General features: G+C 43.7%; 2 protein-coding genes across 5 annotated transcripts; both read left to right on the top strand.

Moving 5' to 3' along the window:
• Positions 1-25: 25 nt before the first annotated feature.
• On the top strand, positions 26-430 carry RB195_015733 (uncharacterized protein; the record flags this gene model as incomplete). Its single annotated transcript, XM_064206589.1, has 1 exon — positions 26-430. One exon carries the CDS (start codon positions 26-28, stop codon positions 428-430), a length of 405 nt encoding a protein of 134 aa, XP_064062470.1.
• A 64-nt stretch (positions 431-494) lies between these two features.
• On the top strand, positions 495-21,154 carry RB195_015732 (uncharacterized protein; the record flags this gene model as incomplete). 4 transcript variants are annotated; one of them, XM_064206588.1, is made up of 23 exons in its annotated part: positions 1,962-2,050; positions 4,519-4,654; positions 4,769-4,942; positions 5,653-5,756; positions 6,159-6,237; positions 7,362-7,525; positions 7,584-7,655; positions 7,711-7,827; positions 7,936-8,086; positions 8,768-8,854; positions 8,932-9,052; positions 9,115-9,179; positions 12,475-12,542; positions 13,398-13,438; positions 15,286-15,389; positions 17,688-17,821; positions 18,780-18,906; positions 19,063-19,155; positions 19,310-19,405; positions 19,517-19,672; positions 19,747-19,866; positions 20,876-20,950; positions 21,011-21,154. In XM_064206588.1, the coding sequence occupies 23 exons, from the start codon at positions 1,962-1,964 to the stop codon at positions 21,152-21,154; spliced, it is 2,517 nt and encodes an 838-aa protein (XP_064062466.1). The 4 variants fall into 4 exon arrangements, with proteins under 4 accessions (XP_064062469.1, XP_064062466.1, XP_064062467.1 ...); XM_064206587.1 differs by having other exon boundaries at positions 13,398-13,480; XM_064206586.1 differs by lacking the exons at positions 12,475-12,542; positions 13,398-13,438; positions 15,286-15,389; ... (6 more) ...; positions 20,876-20,950; positions 21,011-21,154 and adding an exon at positions 495-513 and having other exon boundaries at positions 1,915-2,050; positions 9,115-9,248.
• Positions 21,155-21,156: the final 2 nt, after the last annotated feature.

Here is a 21,156-nt window from a genome sequence, read left to right as displayed (position 1 = left end):
AGACTTGGGCAGCACCCATACGGTAATGGAAAGACTTGATTGTACAGGAAGGAAGCTGCTTAGACGTCTGTTTGGCTACTTTTTGCTCAGAGTATGCCACAGTGAAGAGCTTTACGCGGAAGTCGATGTGATGTACCTGCGGATGACACGTGAAGGATATCAACATCCTGCACCACCATCGAAATTGGGTAGAGAAAATCGTCTTCGCTTCTTTGGTCATGTATTAAGGAAACCAGCAGACCGCTTTGTTCATCGTGTTTTGAGGCGTTTGTCGTGTTCAAGCTGGAAGAGGCCACCTGGCCGAAAGCGGAAGTTCTGGACTGAGGTTTTGAAAGAGGACTTGAGGACACTTGGCGTGGATAGGCAATTCAAGCGAGACGTAACGTTTCGCAGGATATTGAATAGCGACGAATGGATTGATTCCCTGTAAGTTCTCGCAGAAGATCGGGAAGATTGGGCATAGTTATGTTCAAGGTCGGCACACCTCGGCGAAGATGCGGGTAATTGCGTCAGGTGATGAAATCAACCGCCGATTAAGTGAAGTAAGTCAAGAAAGGGTGAGATGAAGGCAGGGCAAAACGATGATGACATCGATTGGTTGCTTTCTTCGCAAATTCTTGCTAGTGATTGAAATCTCACTAATTTGAAGAGAACAAAAATGAAATCTTGCGATAACAAAGTGCGACAAGGAGCAAACATCGCTGTAATCGAACTGCACTCAAAGTGCAAAAATTGCTTGTGGAGCAAAAAACCGTCCTCAACTGTTAAACGGCTTCCCAATATAGCTCATAACTGGAAGCAAATAGTTGAGTCAGTCGGGGCCTTAAAACCTTAACATCAGTCTTTGAGGAGTTATGGCATGTTTAGTAGGATCAAAACGACACTAAGCACGGTGCAATTGCGTGCGCGGCCTCTCTCGATGCGGTGCGGTGGAGCGTACTGGAACCTCTGCTGGCACCATCCATCGCTGAAGTTTCCGATGGTCCCTTTTTCTAACTGCTGCCTCCACCGCGTCGTATCGGGCGCATACGCAAATGCACAGTGCTTCATGTCCTTTTAACCAGGCTATAGGGTAAAGCTGCTAAGAGAAAAAAGAAGATAGAGCTGGAGCTACGAATGCTCTATGTTTACCAAACTCTTCAAACAGACTTACGTGAAGTGAATAGCTAAGTCATGCTATGTACTACTTTTAACGAAAACAGAGAATTGAAAATGGCGTGAGATATAGCTCCTCCGCAATCCGCATTTGACAGTTGGAAACGATTTTTGTGTGCTTTACGGTACAGTTTGAGTACAGCAGTGTTGAGTGCCCAAACACCTTTTACCAGTGGCGAGGTCCTAACCTGCGGCGAACATCGATATGTGCTTGTTGCATTTGTGGTTGACAGGTGTTTGAAGAAAATAAAGTGGCGTAATCAGCTGTGGTCGACGGTACCAATTCTTAATAGGGCGGCTGCTATGCTTTCGCTGAAACTCACGCATTTCTTCTGTTCTACACACACTCGTTCCACCTGCTGCTGTGTCTCAGTCGAAAGCACATCGCATTCGTCCAGTCAAAGACAACCCCTTATGTTGTCGGGTCAACACGACATGAAGCACGGTGCAGTTGCATAAGCGGGTGCTCTCGATGCGGTGCAGTGGAAACAGCGATTGGAATCGAGGTGGGACCGCCGTGAACCGCAGCTACGGACTGTGCTAGCGAGGGCTCCACCATGATCCTAATCGTTGCTCTCAACGCACTGCGTCGAGCGCAACCGCTTACATCGCACACTGCATGCAAATCCATACTGGTCTAATAATTGGGATTAACTGATTAAAGGATATTGGAGATCGGACACCTATTGCTCTTATATCGCAGTATAATAATATCAAAGAAATGAACCAAGGAATTGGAAAAAAATAGAGCGCGTTAAGGAAAAAGAGAAGAAACAGCAAAGAATCCGCATGCCCCACAAACGCCAATGCGAGATGATCCATTCCCGGATGAAGATCGGCTTCCAAGAACTAATGTTGACCTGTGCCTTCTCCCAATGGACGCAGGAGAGTGTAGGTGAGTCTAATTGTAGGAAGAACTGTTACGATACTTGGCTGGTAGAACAGTTTTTTCAATATTAGATTTTGAGTAGGAACATATGCTAGCAATGGTAAAATGTACATTGAATGGTTCATGGAAGAAAGCTAGCATCAAAAAAGCAACAGAAAACATTTTAAAGGAGTTTAGTACATTCCAAAGCTCCTGTCCTGAACCATGTCTTAGTGCACGAAAAAAAAACTGCAAAGTCTACCCTGATTAAATAAATATTTTCTTTGTTTTTGCTCTCAATGCGCATAGCCGGCGAAGAACGCCGACTGCATCGTCGTGCGTGCGTTGCGTCGGAGTGACGTTCTTGGTAAAGGCCTGCGCTTGCTCTTTTCTACACACACATTCCTCTGAGCTCTTTTCTTCATGTTTCTCGCAGTTTTTAATTCTTTTCTTGCGGGAAAAGGAGTTGATGGAGTTGGAGAGGGGCTCCCAACAAGTAGTCGAAGTGGCTATGTAAGCAAGTTTTTTTTTGAGGTATGAATCTCTAAACAGAGTTGATTTAGTAGTTATTACTAATTACTTAACATAATTACCACAATAGAAAAATTATTTTTTTTTGTCGAAATTCGTTGTGATGGCTTCCTAAGTGTCCGTCTGGAAACTTAAGAGCTAAAAAATCGTCCAAAGTTTGTTCTGACTTCCTATTGAGTAGAAGTTTATTGCGAAATAGTTCCCTTCATTCATTTGCATAAGGGTAAAAACGCTGCTACTAACTTACTGACTCTTGGTAATTTCACTTTAATTACTGTGTTACCGGAGCATCGAAGCTCAAGAAAGAATTCGAAGAGTTCAACCAATCCTGTTTAGTTAGTCAGACCTGCTTAGATAGCCATTACGACCACTTTTCTGGGTGTCATCCCCAACTCCCTTTTTCTCTTTCTATTTTACTTATTTCTTCTATGCAAGACGCTCTTCTACTAGGTTCATCGCTTGTTCTGCTGTTACGGTGCCTATAAGAGTTTAGTTTCCAGGGACTGAATATCTCCTCTATTTCTCCGAATATTTGAACATAATTAGCTATTTGTATTGTATGTTGTTTGTATGTTTGTAAGGCGTATTAGTGAAATACCAATTTCCATGTTAGTAAACGCTAATATGCAGAACTGCACGAGAAGTAGGGTAGAGACCCAGTGTAGAGGGTTAGCGTTTCATCCCTACCTGTAATTAGTGATAGAGGAACATTTTGTCCCTTCATTCTCTTCACTATACACAAGGTAGCCGGCTAGCTTTTAACATTAATACACAAATATGATGAGAGGGTTAAAAACATAAGTGGGCAATCATGCGCAACCTCGCTCACTTGGCTATTCCCTCGGGCGCCTTGTCTGATTCAGAGCTACCACTCCGAACGGTTCTGCGGTTCTGCGTTGTGTGCAGCTGCTCCCGCAGCAGTCGCTGTGGTGCCACGCATGCCTTCTCAGCTGCTTAGGCTTGGGTCCTCCCGCTGAGATCCAAGCCTAAGCAGCTGAGAAGGCAAGAAAGAAGGAAGGAAAGAAGGCTCCAAGCCTAAGCAGCTGATCCAAGATCCAAGGGGAGACCTGTCTTAGATCTGTCGACGACCTCTCAATTACTGATGGTTCGCCTATAACCGTCCCCATTTCCGGCAAACACGCTCGGGGACACTGTGACTGACTCCTGATTGTGAGCGAGCTCTTTAAAGAGTGATTTCCCGCCTGATATCACGTGGCTGCCGTGCACATGACTGCCCAGTGAAGTACACAAGTATTATTACAGGAAGTACACAAGTAGTAGTTTCACAAAAAAAAAAAATGCAGGAGAAATCTAACCTGAAAGAAAAAAAAGAATTTAAGAGAAATCACGAAACCCAATGGAAAAAAGATCAAGGAGCTACGCGCCTGCGGAGACAGTGCACACTTTCATCGAAAACGCGCTGACTCAACACGCTTTACGCCGTCGGTGCGAACAGAAAACGAGAGCAATCCTCCCTAATCGTTCTGAAAAACGGCGTTTGTTCCTACATACGTGGAAACGTGTCAGTTTCCTCAAGAGTCTTCAATATTTCACTTGAATAGGTTCACTGATTTGACATCACTCATTTGTAGATGCGGCGCTTGCGCAACGGAGGAGTGTTTCCACGTATCTCGTAGGGACAAACGTCGTTTCACACGCCTATTTTCAGGACAATTAGGAGAAGTTGAGCGAGACTACGCTCATACTCGTATTCTACACCCTGAACTCTACATATATTTACCCACAAAGACCTCAATTTCGCGAAACACTGTCTTTAAAACTTCTTTCGCAATTACAGCTCTTAACAAAAAAAGTAGCTGACACAAATTTAGATCAGGAACTGATATAATAAAAGTAACTTGTATCCCAATATAAATTGTAGTATTTCAGTCCTGGGAGGAAAGATTACGTCTGCGTCTGTTTAGGAATTCCCTTGATGATAATTCTCTTGACAAGTCTTTAAGGGCTTACATACCATCGTACTATTACGACTACCACAAAGGTATATGCAAAGAGTTCGTCTACGGAGGATGTGGTGGAAACGCTAACAGATTCGAAACCGCTGATGAGTGCGCCACGAGATGTGCTCGTAGACAACAGGTTAGTCGAAAGTTAGTCGAAAAACTTTTCACAGCTCATCAGCTAGAAAGGCCCATGTAACAATTTTCACGTAAAGGAATATACATTCAAACGAGCATCGCAGCTACATTTTAGGGAAGACGAGAGCTCAGCCGCTCTTTCTACGCCGATGAATCACCCCTTGAAGCCGACGATAATGCCAATCGGAACGAACAATTGCAAGAAGTGACTGAAGAGAAACAACCAGATGTTCACGAAGATGATCTAAATGATGAGGTTCTGCGTGGAATAGACTACGACGAGAAGAAAGTAAATCCCTTAGTTCAACGAATACTGTCGAGTCAAAAGGGCCAGAATACTGGAGCAGTAGGGTATGCGGCTGTTCTCGGAATAGGATCTTCGCCGCTTCTGATCGATTTACAGAAATGAGTTAAAGGCATCACCCCACGAATCTGAGGTGGTGCAGATTTCAGGTGGAGTATTCGTATACGGGATGGGAGACTACGGAGAGGGGGGTGATTCCGTCCATTTCTTCCTAATTGCCGTAAAAAACGGCCCGGACGATACGGCGCCGCACAAGGCTGGCGCGCTCCAGTCCAACTCCTTTTGGAAAATAGTGCGCCAGAACGCCTGAAGCGGTATCTTCTGGGCCGTTTTTTACGGCAATTAGGAAGAAATGGACGGAATCGCCCCCCTCTCCATAGTATCCCATCCCGTGTACGAATACTCCACCTGAAATCCGTACCACCTCCGATTCGTGGAGTGATGCCTTTAAGGCATCACAGTGCCATTTCGAGCGCCACCGCTTGCGCAATTGCTCCATGTCATAGGTCGTTTTTACCCGGTTGTACACCCAGTTAGTGAGTGAGGACGAGTACGCTGCGTTGAGAATGGGTAAGCTGTTCGCTTACGTCCCGCAAGTATGCTTTCGCTTTAAACTTCGGGCGGCGTAAGATAAAACCGATGAGAGGAATACATTTGGATTAGAATAAATATAATTATAATAATTCTGCTACTAGGTTTTGGCGATACAACATGGGCCTCTCTCTCCTTTCACGCTGCCGGAGTTATGCGGTTTACCGGAGGAGCATGGGTCGTGTTATGATGACATTCTTCGGTGGAGGTATGGATGCATTTGTATGAAGAAACGAGGGGAAAATGTAGTTGGGGGAGCACTCGGTGGCGCCCTTATTTCTCGAATGTAAATAATCAAATCAGTCGCGGCTCTACGGGCTAAGCATTAGTCTTAGAGGATCTAAAACATGTAAGCTAATGTTACTAAAAGAAAAAAGTGAGTTAGAGCGCCGAGAAATAAGAGCGCCAATGAGTGCCCCACCCCAACTACATTTTTCGCGAAATTTTTTCCAGATTTTTCCCGAGTGTTGTGGTGTATTTTGTTTGCATTATCAAAAGCATGAAAAAAGAAAGATATCTCTTTCAAGAACTTGAACTCTAATGTGCTGCAAAAGTCGGATTTAAAAAGTATCTGATCCGATGTGTTCACTTGCATTGTAACTGTTTTAAGATTCGATCCTGAGAAGAAATCATGCACTTCGTTCATGTATGGTGGATGCGACATGAATGCCAATCACTTCACCAGCGAGGTATCTTATACTCTACGCTCTGGCTTTTTTTAAAGGCAGCAAGCCATGAAATTGAAGCTGTTCGGGATCTCTCTACGAATAGATAAGGTTGCGGGTGTAGTTGACGAGTATGAGCGCTTTCGCTCATCCTCCCCCTTTACAGAAGTACGGAAACGGTTTTGTCGCGCCGGGTCCTCCAGCCCTCCGTTCGCTTCGGACGCGGTGCTTATGCCTGCTCTTGTAGACGTGGCACGTTAATAAATGACTCGTAGGACCATCCGGTGCGACAAGGCCATTTCCCACACTGTTTTACCGGAAAATCAGAAGGAATTAAGATAGCTCTCGTACTCGGAAATTACACTCCTTACCTTATCTATTCGCTTAGAATTCCCAAAACTTCGATTCCGCGCTACGCTGCCTTTAATGTCACACATTCACACGTCTCATATCCGTCAAATTAACGAGTGGTCTTTAAAACTTTGCCTTCCTTTACACATTCTCTTTCGTTTCCACAAATTTCAGCATTCTTGCACCCGTAACTCTTGAGTTGAAAATGAAGAACAGGTTTTTTCAGTTGAAAGAATGACTCCGAATTTTCCGCAGAATCGTGGGCAGTTTCACAACGATCACAATACTTGCAACAAGCCCAACAGAGTAGCAGCAGCCACAGTTTAAAAAGTAGTGAAGATTAGCTGCACTTGTTTAGTTAGATTTTGATCTGATCAGCTTTCGCATAATCTTCGATGTTACGCACTTTCTTCACTACCTCCTTTTTGCGCCATGTGAAGGATCTTCAAGAGGTTTCTTGCTTGAACCTGACTTATAGGTCAGAACGAAATGAAATACGGACATTTGCGCAAGCGGCTGCGCTTGAAGCGGAGCGGTGGAGCGTAGCGGTTGGGATCGTGTAAGGATCCTCGCTGCCGCCAACCACCTCTGCAGTTCGCCATGGTCCCACCTCGATTCCAACCGCTGTCTCCACCGCACCGCCTTCGAGCGCGGCCGCTTACGCAACGGTCCGTGCTTCATGTCGTTTTGACCCAACTATATATACTGGATCACTTAATCAGCAGCAAAAACAGCAGTAAAGCGTGATTCTGTGGCACTCATTGGAGACATGTTATTAGTAATCCTCGCTTTTTGAGGAGGATTGCGAAAGAGCTTGTGGTTCATGGAGATCTACCGCCGTCTGTTCTCTGCCTCCAGAAATCGGTCATTGCGATGCGTCTGTCAGCAAATGGTACTACGATAAGGCTAAGGACAGCTGTACTATAATGTACTGGACAGGTTGCGGTGGAAACGGAAACAGGTGATTGCGCGAGTTAAGCTTAACTTATACAGCAGAGTGAAGACGCTTTCGATTCCAGATTTTCTTCGAGAGAAGACTGCGAATCACTTTGTCGCGAAGAGTCTGCATGGGAAGAGAATACAGATGTTTGGTCTGTTATTATGTCGCAGTAAATGCTGTGCTTCTGTTTAAAATCACGATTGAAGTAAGATGCCACGATCGTCTGGTCCATGCCGTGATGCGATATCGATGTGGTATTTTGATTCCTCTGATGAAACGTGCAAACAATTCACATATTCTGGATGTCGCGGTAACGAAAACAGGTTAGTTGCTCTAGACAGCTGAATTATAAGCTTCGTTCTGTTTCCTAGTTGTTTGTTAAGTGTAGCTAGAAGATCACATACCATCAGGAAAAAAAAAACTTCTTGAAGGTTCTCTACAAAAGAACGTTGTGAGAGGAAGTGCATCGATAGACAAGACGGCGAGGATTTCGACGTGATTGTAGAAGGGGACGGAAGGACGGACAAAGTTGCTGTACAGCTGAAGGCTAACTCGGACAAACCCTACAAAGTTGGAGAAAAGGTCATTCACTGCTGTTCTCTCTTCTGGTGGCTTGAATTGGGCCAGCATAATGAATGAAACGGATAAAACTGTCAAGATTGAACTTATACGCCTCATTTCGGTGAATTCACTATAGTTTTTTGCTGATTCCAGAACAGAAATGAGGGAAACAGCTCCACCAGTGTCTCTGAATACTCTTTTATATTTCTCATTTGGTCAGAAGTTCGTGAAGATAGATTCTTGCAATCCTCTCCTTGGAATGGTCCCCTTTAGAATTCTTAGAAAAATGTTCTGGACTTTGCTGGCCAAGACTCGTTATTCATCAAATATTTTTGTTCATTGCATGAAAACTAGGGAAGTGTTTCTGGATCTATTAAAGTGTTACACAGATACGGATGGAAAACGTTGTTGAAAGTGTTGCACTAACGCTCTAAAATCAAATAAACGGGGAACAATTCCCTCTTGGAATACCTGAGAGTTAGGAGGGCGTTCAACAGAAGTAGGTTGATCCATAAAAATGTTGACTACATAGATATAACCGCAAATGGTAGAGGAAGTAAGATGAAATCCTTATTACATCGAGCAGAAAGCGAACATGTCCATTTATTTTTTTCTTTTAGCGCCTCATAGTGTAGTTTTCAAACATTTCCTAATTGAATTTTAATTTTCTATTACATTTCAAGCTGAATGAGATTCATTCAGATTGAGCTCACTTGTGACTCTCAAGGTTTGCAGCCGATTGTTTGGCGAAAAGATGGCCATTTGCTACATTTTACAAAAAGAGTGCAGGTACGTTATTAACCCCAGAGTTTCTTATCCGATGTCTCATTATCGAAAATGTCCTCTTTCCTCCTCAAATTTCTCAGGAGCACGATCAGTTTGCGAGAGTAAACATTGCCCGTGCGGTGGTAGCAGACAGTGGCGACTATCAGTGCGCAGCAGGAACAAATGGAGTACTGAGTAATGCTGTGGCAGTTGCTGTCATCCGTAAGTGTTCAATATGACATAGTTTCTATATTTAGTCTGATATATAAAGCCTGCTACTATAGCAGTTAAACGTGATGAAGTTGACTGTACGAAAGACGGTGGAACAAGAAAGACATGCACCTTGATAGTGCGAAATGGTTTATGCGCGAAGAAGCGATACAGAGATTTCTGTTGCAAGTCGTGTTCATCAGTGTAACCGAAGAAGAGGACTTTATCATGTTGTTTATCCTGAATTGACATACGTGTCTACTTTGTGTGCTTATAAATTCTGTTTTCTTGTTCCTATGAAATTATTGTGGTATCCATAGACTGGAGCATCTCATGCTAACCTTCTTAAAACTTCATTATCCTGCCCACGAAACGTCGCTTTACGAATTTCTGCCTTATTTTGTGATATTTTTTCGCTCTGTGTTCACTTTGTTCCTTAACGTTCGATATTCATTCTCCTTTTTCTTCAAATGTCAATCATGTTCCTTTCATAATAAATATCTTCAGAAATCTTATAATTATTATTGAATATTACGAGTTGAAACGTTGTTGGGTCACATTTGCCAGTTTTAGACCTTTCATTTCAGCGAAATGCAATACTGTTTGTTTCTATGTGCAATTATGACAATAGTTGGATGTTATTTGTGAAATAATACGGTACAAAGTCATGTGTTAGTCAGAGTTGTGCTTAGTTCAGCTCACATATAGTAGAGTCAAAACGACATGAAGCATGTACGCAATATCCTACGCGGCTTCTTTCGAGACGGGTGGATGGTAGCGGTTAGGAGGGCGGTGAAACCTTTGCTGGCACCACCTATCGCTGCAGTTTGCGACGGTCCAAACTCGGTTCCAGAAGCTTCCTCCACCCCGCCGTTTCGTGCGCGTACGCAAATGCACCGCAACCACACTAAGGATTCATGTCGTTTTGACCCGACTATACTTTGGTTGGGTTGGTTGTTTGTATGTGGCAACACATTATAGATTGGTAGATTGGTAATATTAACAACAAGTGAAACAACATAGTACAAATTGTTTAGTAGCTGGTATTGTGAGAAAAGAGAAAGTAAAACGACTTGACAGATTTCCAACTGTCCCTATAAAAATAGGCCAAAACAGAGTCCACTTAGTGACCATTAGAATGGATAAAGCGTAATTGATAAAGAGCACAGCGTTCATCCCCAAAGGATTGAGCCCACACTTTCAACTTCAATTCACAGGCGTTTGAAGTTTATTAGCGCTTGTACAGCTTTGAAGTGACTTGCGGTAACCAGATGATATGTCAAGTCAGTGTTTTTACCCTCCCAGATAAGTCTGGTAGTAATCTATGGATTGCGGAACGATGAAAACCATCGCTGGTTGCAGGGCAATTTTACACCATGTGCATTGAGTTCATACATTCACACAGAAAACTCTTAGGACTCCTGTTAGCACAATCCATTGCTGCAAGTCGCGATGATCCCACATCGATCCCAGCCACTGGCCCAATCGCGCCGTCTCGTGCGCGACCGCTTGCGTAACGATAACGAGCTTCATGTCGTTTTGACCCGACCATAATACTTTGATACAAAATACTACAGTGTACTTAGGAACTTCAATCCCTACACCCATATCTTTTCGCTTTTTTTTGTTTCGGTTGAGTAACGGAACTAAGGAAAAGAAACAGCATAACGACGGGTGTCTCTTAAAACGTCATTACCAACAATTACTAGCGGTATCCAGATAGAAACTAAGAAACAGAAACGTAGGAAATGTCCTTAAATACATATCCGTATTCAAACAACTAACGGATAACGGATTATCGTGCTGAAACTCTCAAAAACTTCCTTACACGCTTATCATGGGTATGGGATGGTATTGGATGGGCGAGTCGAAAAGAAACGAAGAGTGCAGAGTGGGAATGCGGGTGCGGGCGAGGTGGGGTCCACACTGGCTCCAATCAAGCTGCAGGAACGAGTAAGGGTCCCACCGCGATGCTTGGAGTGCAGCCGTTCATGCAACTACAACGAACTTCAGTTCATTTTGACATTCTATATTTCACTTCTCTATATTTCCTAGAACAAACAAATACTCGATGCTTCGAGAACAGTCGAAAATAGTTAAGAACACGGAATTAATTCGAAATCATTCGAAATTAATAACTCTAGCTGTGGACACAGATCTGTTATTGACACTTGGACGACGGTTATTCGGAAGTTGATGACCGGAATACGGTATGGCGTAAATCCAGACATAGAATTTTTACGTTCATCAATTGTTGTGAGATCTTTAAACGTTATTACTCTGAACAAGTAATTAAGGCGCTATTACTGTTATGATCCTGCCGTAAAAGTTAAGGAAAAGGGAGTTACCAGTAGCGTTGTGATCATCTAACAACATTTTGACCTCCAATTCATAGGTGGCAGAGAAGATTGAGAATTGATACAATCTGCAATATCAGATTCTTGCCGAGTCTTTCTAGACGTGATGCGTTATGTTTAATCGCATATTTCAGCTCTTTCTTTCTACTCACTGAAGTATTACTGTTCAGTATTTAGTAGTACTGATATATTTTTCACGATGTTGTTTTCTATCTAGATTAGATCTAAGTGAACTACGTCAAAGCAGAATTCTTCCAAATTGAGCCCGGAAAATTCTGCATGCATACATCTGAAAGCCGTTCATTCGAGTCGATCATTGCCCGCTTGGAAGTAAATGGTTTATAAGCGTTGAATCAATCTGAATGAGCTAAACATAGTCGGGTCAAAACGACATGAAGCACGGTGGATTTGCGTACGCCCTCGAAACGGCTCGGTGGAAGCAGCAGGTGGAAGCTAGGTGGAACCATTGCAAACCGCAACGATGGAAGACACCAGCAATTGTTCCAGAAACCTCCTAACCGCTACGCTTCACTGCACCGCCTCGATAGGACCAGCGTACGCAATTGCACCGTGCTCCTTGTCGTTTTGACCCTACTATAGCTGGACTCATTTCTAGTTCAACATCAGAAGAATGAAGTTTTGAGTCTGTGCTTCCTCATCAAACTCTTTCTTTATGTTTAGAATGGAACTTTATGTTCTGGGGTGCTTGTATCGTCTCGATTTGGACTTTTGAAAGGAAAAAATCTGTGCAGAGCCACTTTTTGTCCTTTCCAAGTAAGCGTGATTAGAGCAATCGATATAATCAATGATATGCGAAAAACTTTCAAAAATGAAAGAAAAAGCAATGTCTGACCTTCCAAGCGATAGCCTGTTATCGTGTTTTCCAAATGTGACCACATTTACTGGAAACAACTAGTGCAAATATTTCGTCGTTGCTGAATTCACAAAGCGTTTTTTCTCTGTCATATCATGATTCTAGTGTTTTCACCGTCTACTGTTTACTTATCAAAAATCAACTCGATAACTTTCCAGTAGAGAATGGGGCAGTGAGTGTGGCCGATATTTGTTAGCTTGCAGCTGGAAGGCGGTTGGTCGCCTTTTCAACAAGTTTTTTTCTTCAATCTTACCATGTGTATACCAAAGAAGTAAGTTGGGAATCTTCTTTTACATCTTTTCTTCAGCATTACCTACTTAGTCAACGTGGTAGTACTACCGTCTGAAGCGGTTGCCCGCATCTTCGCCGAGGTGTACCGCGCTTGCACGCAGTTCTACCGAACCTTTTCGATCTACAACAAGAGCTCGCACAGAATACATCCAGAATTCTTCACTGCTCCATAGAGAGCAAGATTTGGCGTCTCGCATGAACTGCCTATCTACGCCAAGCGGCTGGTCATAATACCTTCAGATCGACAGTTCAGTGTAAAGAAACGGACAGTTGTTACCAAAGATCCCACCCTCCTCTAGATATTTGACCTATGGTCGGGTCGAAACGACATGAAGTATGGTGCAGCTGCGCAAGCGGTTGCGGTCGAAGCGGCGCGGTGGAGATAGTGGTTGGAATCTAGGTGGGACTATCGCGAACTACAGAAATGAATGGTCGTGGGAGTCCTCACTCGAACCCAACCGCTACGCTCCACCGCACCGCTTCGAGTGCAACCGCTTACGCAACTGCATCGTGTTTCATGTCATTTTGACCCCACTGTGTTTGGGTTGGTCATTGGCCGTGTGCTGTGCGACAGCACTTTGCTTGCAATATATCGATAACTCGTACCATTTAACCGTGCGAGTTATCTAGTTCGCTTATGCCAAAACGTATAGTCAAACTTCTTACTGCATTTAGCTGAAGCAGGGCCACCGCAATCAGACTCATACAGGCGGACCCTTTTTCAGCATGTTTTCAGTGGTAATCCTCTCTTATGTCTATTCGGGCACTATGAAGATGAAATAGTGTTCCAGATTTTTTGAAAAAAAAAACTCATGAGATCCGTGTAATGTTTTAGGAGTGGAAAAAGTGACAAGGATCATAAATCGTCAAATAAAAGTAAGTCATCAACGAGCATATCGAACTGTGGAGGAAGTAGAGGTGAAAATCGTTCAGAAACACAGATTTTTCATAGTGGAGTGTCCATTCACTGCAGTTTTGTGCACTAATTCTTATCGGGAAAGGGATGCAACTACCAAAGATACAGTTTTTTTTTTCAAATTCTGTCCAGTGCTGCAATGCTGTAAGCGATTACCAGCAGAGGCGTCTCAGCTACTTGCAGACTTCTTATTGAGCGTAAATGGATGAGAAATAGTCTTCAACCTTTTAATCGCTTACTTTTCACCTTTGCTGACGAGCTTCGGGGCGGGTGAAATGAAGAGATTGTAAATGAACGACGAGAGAAAATTATGTGGCATAGCTCGGTAAGGTGATTACAGGTGGGTCCTTTCAGCAAATCCAAACCTGGAATTAGTTTGATAAGAGCTGACTTAGACAAGATTTCGAATGGATTGTGAACGTGAAGAGTGAAGCGAACGCGAACGTTCGACGAGAGAAAGCCAGTTTTGGGTAGTATTAGTTAAAGGCATCACCCCACGAATCTGGAATGGAACGGATTTCCGGTGGAGTTTTCGAATACGGGGTCGTAGATTATCGAGAGAAGGGTGATTCCGTCGATTTCTTCCTAATTGCCGTAGAAAACGGCCCGGAGGATACGGCTTCGAGCGCTCCGGTGTACTATTTTCCACAAGGAGTTCGATTGGAGCGCGCCAGCCTTGTGCACGCGCGCATCTTTCGGACCGTTTTTTACGGCAATTAGGAAGAAATGGACGAAATCACACCCCTCTCCATAATCTACTTCCCCGTGTACAAATACTCCACCTGAAATTCGCACCACCTCAAATTCGTGGTATGCCGCCTTTAACACATCATCGGCACAGGATACAATCGAAGCACTGCGCATTGCATCTTCTTGCGCCGAAGTCTTAGTCTAAGTGAGTCAAAACGAATGGAAGCTCGGTGCAGTTGCGTAAGCGATGCAGTGAAGCTTTTGGTTGGGATCGAAGGGAGGATCTCGCTGTCTCCACTCATCTTTGCGGTCCGAGTAGGGCCAGCAGAGATCCCACCTTACCAGTTTTGTTCTTATATTCACATTGTTTTCGGCAGTCCACAGAGGGATGACCTGGAGAAGCACTCATAATACGTCATATGCATAAATCGGTTTCCGGCGTTAGCAGCACTGGCCTTCGCAAAAAATATGCGCAGGAAACATGGTGGGAGACAGTTGGTGAGGTGTCATATACGAAATTCTTTCGAGTCGTCTGAGCGCTTCTTAGTTCACCTCTCATTGGGTGCATGGGTGCGATCAGGGCGAGTGCCTCTAATTTGGAGTGTTTCCAAATAGTTCTTGAGTGCATTTTAGTGGTATTAAACGGATTTAGGGAATAACTGCAGAGTTTACAACTGGTTTTGCATTGTTCGACTGCTTTACGGTAACTATGACTCTAGTAGAGACTAAATCTGGAGGAAAATGTAGTTGGGGTTGGTGAGGGCACTCACTGGCTCTCTTATTTCTTGACGCTCTATCTTTTTTCTCTGAGTAACTTTAGCTTACATCTCATAGATCCTCTAGGACTAGTGCTCATGTCTTACGGCTCGAATTATTTAGTCTTTCACTTCCAGAAATAAGGACACCACAGAGTGCCCCATCCCCAACTACATTTTACCAAAGATCTGTTTCGCTGCTACTGGATTGTTCGGCCAAACATAACCACTTACGGTTCTCATGTTGACCAGGGCGATCGCGACGAGTCTGCGCTAACTCACGCTCTTCCGCCTGGGCATCGCAGTGATCATGAACAACATAAGCGTAATTAAGGCGTCTTCCAAATCTCGAAATGTTGCAGAAGATGAAGATAGAGGAAAAGAGGTGGATAGCGTAAGTGGGAACAACAAGAAGTTTAGCGGTAGCTTCAAAGTTTCCCCATCATCACAACCTGCTATGGAGAAGGCAAGTTTCCCGTTGACTTAGACCTCTTTGATGCCTAATTTTAAACGTCTAGTCGAGTCAAGATGAACTCAACTCTGGTGCAGCTGAACAGCTGCGAACGGTGTGCAACCTCTGTTAGCTCCATTCGTCTCTAATGTCCGAGTGTGGGTAGCGACGGTTCCACTGTCCATTCATCATAACCGCTGATTATACACTTCAGAATGCTTCAACCGGAGAATATAGTTGTGCATATAAGTACTGAACATCTTAGGAAGGTGACATATATTGAAGTGACACTCATAAAGATGAGCTGAAATGAAAATGTTGGGGAAATCGTATGCAGACTGCTGCATAGTAGCGTAACTTGTGCGCTGTTTGCTGCTGTGCCTGTGGCGCCACCATGCTTTCACCAGTTCCTGTAACTTAGACTCGATGTTGCTTCAAAGAAGCTCAATGGTTTTTGTTGGAATGGAATCCCATAAATATAGTCGGATCAAAAAGATCTGAAGTGTGGTGCAGCTCCGTAAACGGCGAGCTGGAGCTAGCGGTTGCAATCAGGGCGGAGCCCTATGTCGCTGCTATCCGACTCCACAGATGAGTAAGCAGCTAGTTATAGTAGGGTCAAAACGACGTGAAGCACGTACGCAATTCCGTACGCGGCCTCCCTCGAGGCGCTTCGGTGGAGCGTAGTGGCTAGGAACGTGGTGAAACCCTTGCTGGCACCATCCATGGGCGGAGTTTGCGACGTTACCTCGGCTCCAACTGCTGCCTCCACCGCGCCGTTTCGAGCGCGTACGCAAATGCACCGCAATTACAGTCAAGATTCATGTCGTTTTGACCGACATTACGCGGTACCGTGATTGTATTGCAAAAACTGCAATAGAGTTGACTTCCAGAAAGGTTCAAGGAAGGAAAAGACAACAACGTAGCAACGTAGATAATGGAAAAGACGTAGAAGATGAAAATGCTAAAAATGAAGCTGTAAACGTTCCAAATAAAAGTTAAACAGTGCAAAACGAGAACCTGGTCGCTGGAAAACGTAGATTTGTGGTTGAAAAACTATGTAGAAGACATAGATATATATTTGTATTTATACAGAGTATCTAATGCACGTAGGATACTGTAATAGTTTGTAAATATTTCGATTTGTTTGTTTTACACAAATAAAGCACTATTATTTTCTATTTCTGGGATTCCGCGTGCTATCGATTGATTTATGTCTATACGTGTTCGATCGATACTCCGTACAGAAGCAACCCCAGATATAGCGTGCTCCTGCGAGGCATGTTTCGGACCTCGTTAGACCATGAGGGCCGATGAACGATGTGTTGGCATGAGGCAAACGCAGCGCAATGCTCTGCTGAAGTTATTAACTGTAGCGCAGCGCAACTAAAGATTGCCGTTGCCAGTCGTTTCCCCTGAGGGGAGATTGTCGTGGAGGCTGCTTACTATTTACTTACGCTTCAATTCGTCTTGACTGCTACACTATACTGCTTCGTTGCTGTTTGAACTTTAGAAGTGATAAGGTTTGCAAGGAAAAGTTAGATTTCCTATTTATCTAACGAAAAGAAGCAAATATGCATTGCAGTTCCGTAATGTAATGATGTTGTCGCGTTTTTCGAATGTTACGTGTTCTATGGTTTCATTTCAATATCAGCAATTGTTGGGAAGTGGAGCCGTTGCCGTTGCCACTGAGATCTGACTTCCGCTATCTCAGCTCTGGAGAACGAATCTACTGGTTCTAGGCCTCCGCTTCGATCGCAGCCGCTTACGCAACTGCACCATGCGCTAAGTGGTTTTGACCGGTGTATAGTTAGGCATCGCTGTTCCAGATGACACGCATCTGGGCGTACTGACAAACACCTTCCGCAATATGTTAAAGGCATCACCCCACTAATCTGGGGTGGTAGGGGTTCCAGCCGGGTAATGCCTACACGGGGTTCGTAAATTGTGGGGAAGAGGGTGATTCCGTTCATCTCTACCTGCATCAGTGTAAACGGCCGACCCCGGAACGCTGTTTCTTACGACGTCCTCTATTGCAGCGCTCTACCCTTGCGCCCTCCCGCTTGCGATTCGTCGAAAACCCATTCGGACGAATTGCAGGCGGGGTGCAATGGTTGCACATTGCAATAGTAGCCGTCGTAAGAAACAGCGTTCCAGAGTAGTCCGTTTACACTGATACAGGGAGAAATGAACGGAATCTCTATCTTCCCCACAATTTACGACCCCGTATAGGTATTATCCGGCTGAAACTCGTACCACCCCACATTCGTGAGGTGATGCCTTTAACCAGACCTACATTAAAAAGCTTAATTTTAGGTTCAACACTGGGTGAATCGAGCTTTGGATATTGGAGTGCCAGGACTTATGCAAGAGTTCAGATACAATTTAGCTAAATGGAATCCACAGAACATGACTGTCGATGCCTTTTTAGCCAATCGAGACAAGAACCGGTATGAGACTTCGCTTTTTTCATACGTATCTATCATCTACCAGCAATTATGGTCACAGTTGTATAAAGATTTCCGTATGTTCGACTTTTTAATGTGAGTATGACTTGGGGTCGTAATTTACAGAAGACATGGGAGGATTGTTCTAGAACGAGTGTATAGTAGGGTCAAAACGACATGAAGCACGTACACAATTGCGTACGCGGCTTTCCTCGAGGCGCATCGGTGGAGTGTAGCGGCTAGGAGCGTGGTGGAACCCTTTTTGGCACCACCAATCGCTGCAGTTTGCGAAGGTCCCATCTCGGTTCCGACTGCTGCGTCCACCGCGCCGTTTCGAGCTCGTACACAAATGCACCGCAAGTACACTCGTGATTCATGTCGTTTTGACCCGACTATAGATCAGCACACGGCAAAGTTGTTTGTCTCCCATTTAGCCCCAGTTATGTCCGTGGTCTAACCTTGCGTATTAGGTGCCACTTTCTCCTCAAGAAATAACAAAACAAGTAATACCAAAGTAAATGAATAAAGTAAATAATAGTCTGCAAATGAAATCTATTTCCCTTTCAACTCTCACTCTCTTCAAAAATTCAGAGACATGTTCCAGGTGCAGCAATCGTCTTGGTCTATACTATAGTCGGGTCAATACGACATGAAACACGAGTGTAGTTGCGGCGCATTTGCGTACGCGCTCGAAATAGCGCGGTGAAGGCAGCAGCAGGAACCAAATTGGGACTGTCGCAAACTGCAGCGATGGGTGGTGCCAGCAAGGATTTCACCACGCTCCTAGCCACTACGCTCCACCGAAGCGCCTCGAAAGAAGCCGCGTACGCAATTGCGTACGTGTTTCATGTCGTTGTGACCCTACTATGTCGTGCAGTATTTTTTTTCTCGAAAGAAAAAACTAGACATTTGGTTCCCCTCGCTTACTGATATTTCTGCGTTCTCAAATTAGTCTCTTCAGGTACCTTGATGTGCCATGTCAGGACCAGGGTCGTGTTACAGTGAAGTGGCCTGGTCTTCCAAACGACTATATCCACGCAAACTACGTAGCCCATCCAACTACAAATAATCGCTTTGTATGTTCGCAGGTAAATGTTATTACAGTTGTGTGCCTACATGCCAATTTTAGGTTTCTGTACTGCTATTTGAATTATGTTGTAGCTGTTCTCAATGGAAACCGGCGCATTTGGCAGAGATATTTATCCTTGCATTTGGTTGTTTTGATTCCCATTCAACCCATTAAGGGCCCATTGGACAACACGCAGCTAGCATTCTGGGCGATGGTTATTCAGGAGAAATCGGAGATTGTGATCATGCTTTGCAATACGATCGAATGTGTTAGTTTTATAGTTAACTACTTTAGATGAGATAATATCACCTGAACGTAGCTTACAATACTTTATAGTGCTTGCTACGATACTATGATTGCAATTTGCTTAGCATATTTTGAAAGTTAAGCAACTCCTTCAAATAAGTATCAGTAGTATTCAGGGTAAATTCAAATGCTCACAGTACTGGCCGCGTGAAAAGGGAGAAACTATGACCTTTGGAGAAGGCCCTGGGTTGATTATGGTCACCAACCTGGATGTGAGTCCAACTGTAACTACACTTGTGAACCGCAATTGATAAATTCAGATTCTTTCTTGAATTATGAAATGAGAAGTGTTTCGGGATTTTCGGTTTTGTTTCTCCACTTAGGTCCGGCCGATGTCTGCTGTTGACAACTTTGTGCGAGTTTGCATCTTGAAACTGGACTATTTTGAGAACGACAAACCAAAAAGCACAGTGATTAGACATTTCCAATGGGAAAATTGGCCTGATCGAGGCGTTCCACCAACGAAGTTCACAGCTACGGTACCTGATTGATTTCTTGAATTTGTTTTCTAAAAAAAAGCGATGGAATAAACGATGGTTTTATGTATTTACAGAACATGCTAAGTGAAATACGAGGAACGACAAAACCGATAGTGGTTCATTGCTCGGCTGGCATTGGCAGGACTGGAACAATTGTTGCAATCGCATATGTTCAGGAAAGGATGAACTATGGAGTTAGTTTTCATGTTTTTGTTTATTTGTCGAATGCAATCATGGTACTTTAATTACAAGGTATTGTGAGAAGAACATCGTTTTCGCTTCATTACGTCCCCTCTGTCTAGAATCCCCGTTCAATTAATTTCTCTCAGTTACTTTCAGATACTTGTTGTGGTAGTTTAGTTTCATTTTCGGATTTCACCACGAATAAGTATCCGTAGAAGTGTAGCTCGGGGCTATGAGCTGAACGCGCTCAATTCCTTGTAGTAGTAGGTAAAAGGCATATGAAACAGTCTTGGTTGCACTGGTGCCCCCAACGACGCAACTTATTACAGGTAACAGAACTATGGCAACGCAACGAATCTTCGATTGTGCAGGTTGTGGGCTTCTGCGGCTTATTTGACTAACTTAGTTGACTTAGTTGAATCACAGAATTGTTCGCGTTCTATCGCGTGACAAGTTGCATCGTTGGAAGTGCCGGTGCAACCAAGGCTGCTTCTCATGCGTTAGTCTAAAATTACTAGGCGGGATTGATTTTGCTCATACTTATAATCGTGAACTACACCCTTACCCCTATCTATTCGTGGAGAGATCCCACCACCGTCAACTTCGTGACTTGGTGCATTTAATTTTGTATATCACTGTTGATTGCCCCTCCTTTGCATCACCCTCTTCTGGTAATCGAGCTATCTGAAGAAAATTATTCGGTCGCCACTGATGTCCATAAACTACGTTCTAACATTCACAGTAATATTCCGTGTGAATTAAAACAGACTTCCTGTTGATGTCTGTCTTAATTTCCTCTCAAGCTCATTTCTAGTAGTGCAAGTCAAGTCTCAACCCTGGTATTCCTTTCTATTCTAATTTCGAATTTATTCGAAAAAGCTCCTTTTATGAAAATGAGCCCACATTCTCCTTGTTTACTTCTTAAAAAAACTTAAGTGGAAGTTACTTGCAAATTATGTCTTCATATACAAGCTCTTAGTTTTTGACTTTACGAACTATGCTATCTGCTAATACGTTAAGCAAGAATGTGCGGATATGGACGTACTCACTAAAGAACTTCGCTCTCAACGACCATTCTCAATCCAGAATGAATATGTGCGTTTCAACAGCATTCCATCCGCAAGTCTTTTAGTTTAGAACTTTTTTCCATTCCAGCAGTACATCTATGCGCATCGAGTGCTGTTAGCATATTTTCTGGAAAAATATCGAAACCGTTTCGCCCATATTCTGGCAGGTGATGGAGAAGCAAAATATGCGAAATGGAGGGAACAGTATAAAGAAGCTACTGGGTGTGACTGATT

This window comes from Necator americanus, chromosome V (assembly GCF_031761385.1).
Source record: "Necator americanus strain Aroian chromosome V, whole genome shotgun sequence".
NCBI classification, from domain to species: domain Eukaryota; kingdom Metazoa; phylum Nematoda; class Chromadorea; order Rhabditida; family Ancylostomatidae; genus Necator; species Necator americanus.
This window is presented reverse-complemented; position numbering and strand designations above follow the sequence as displayed.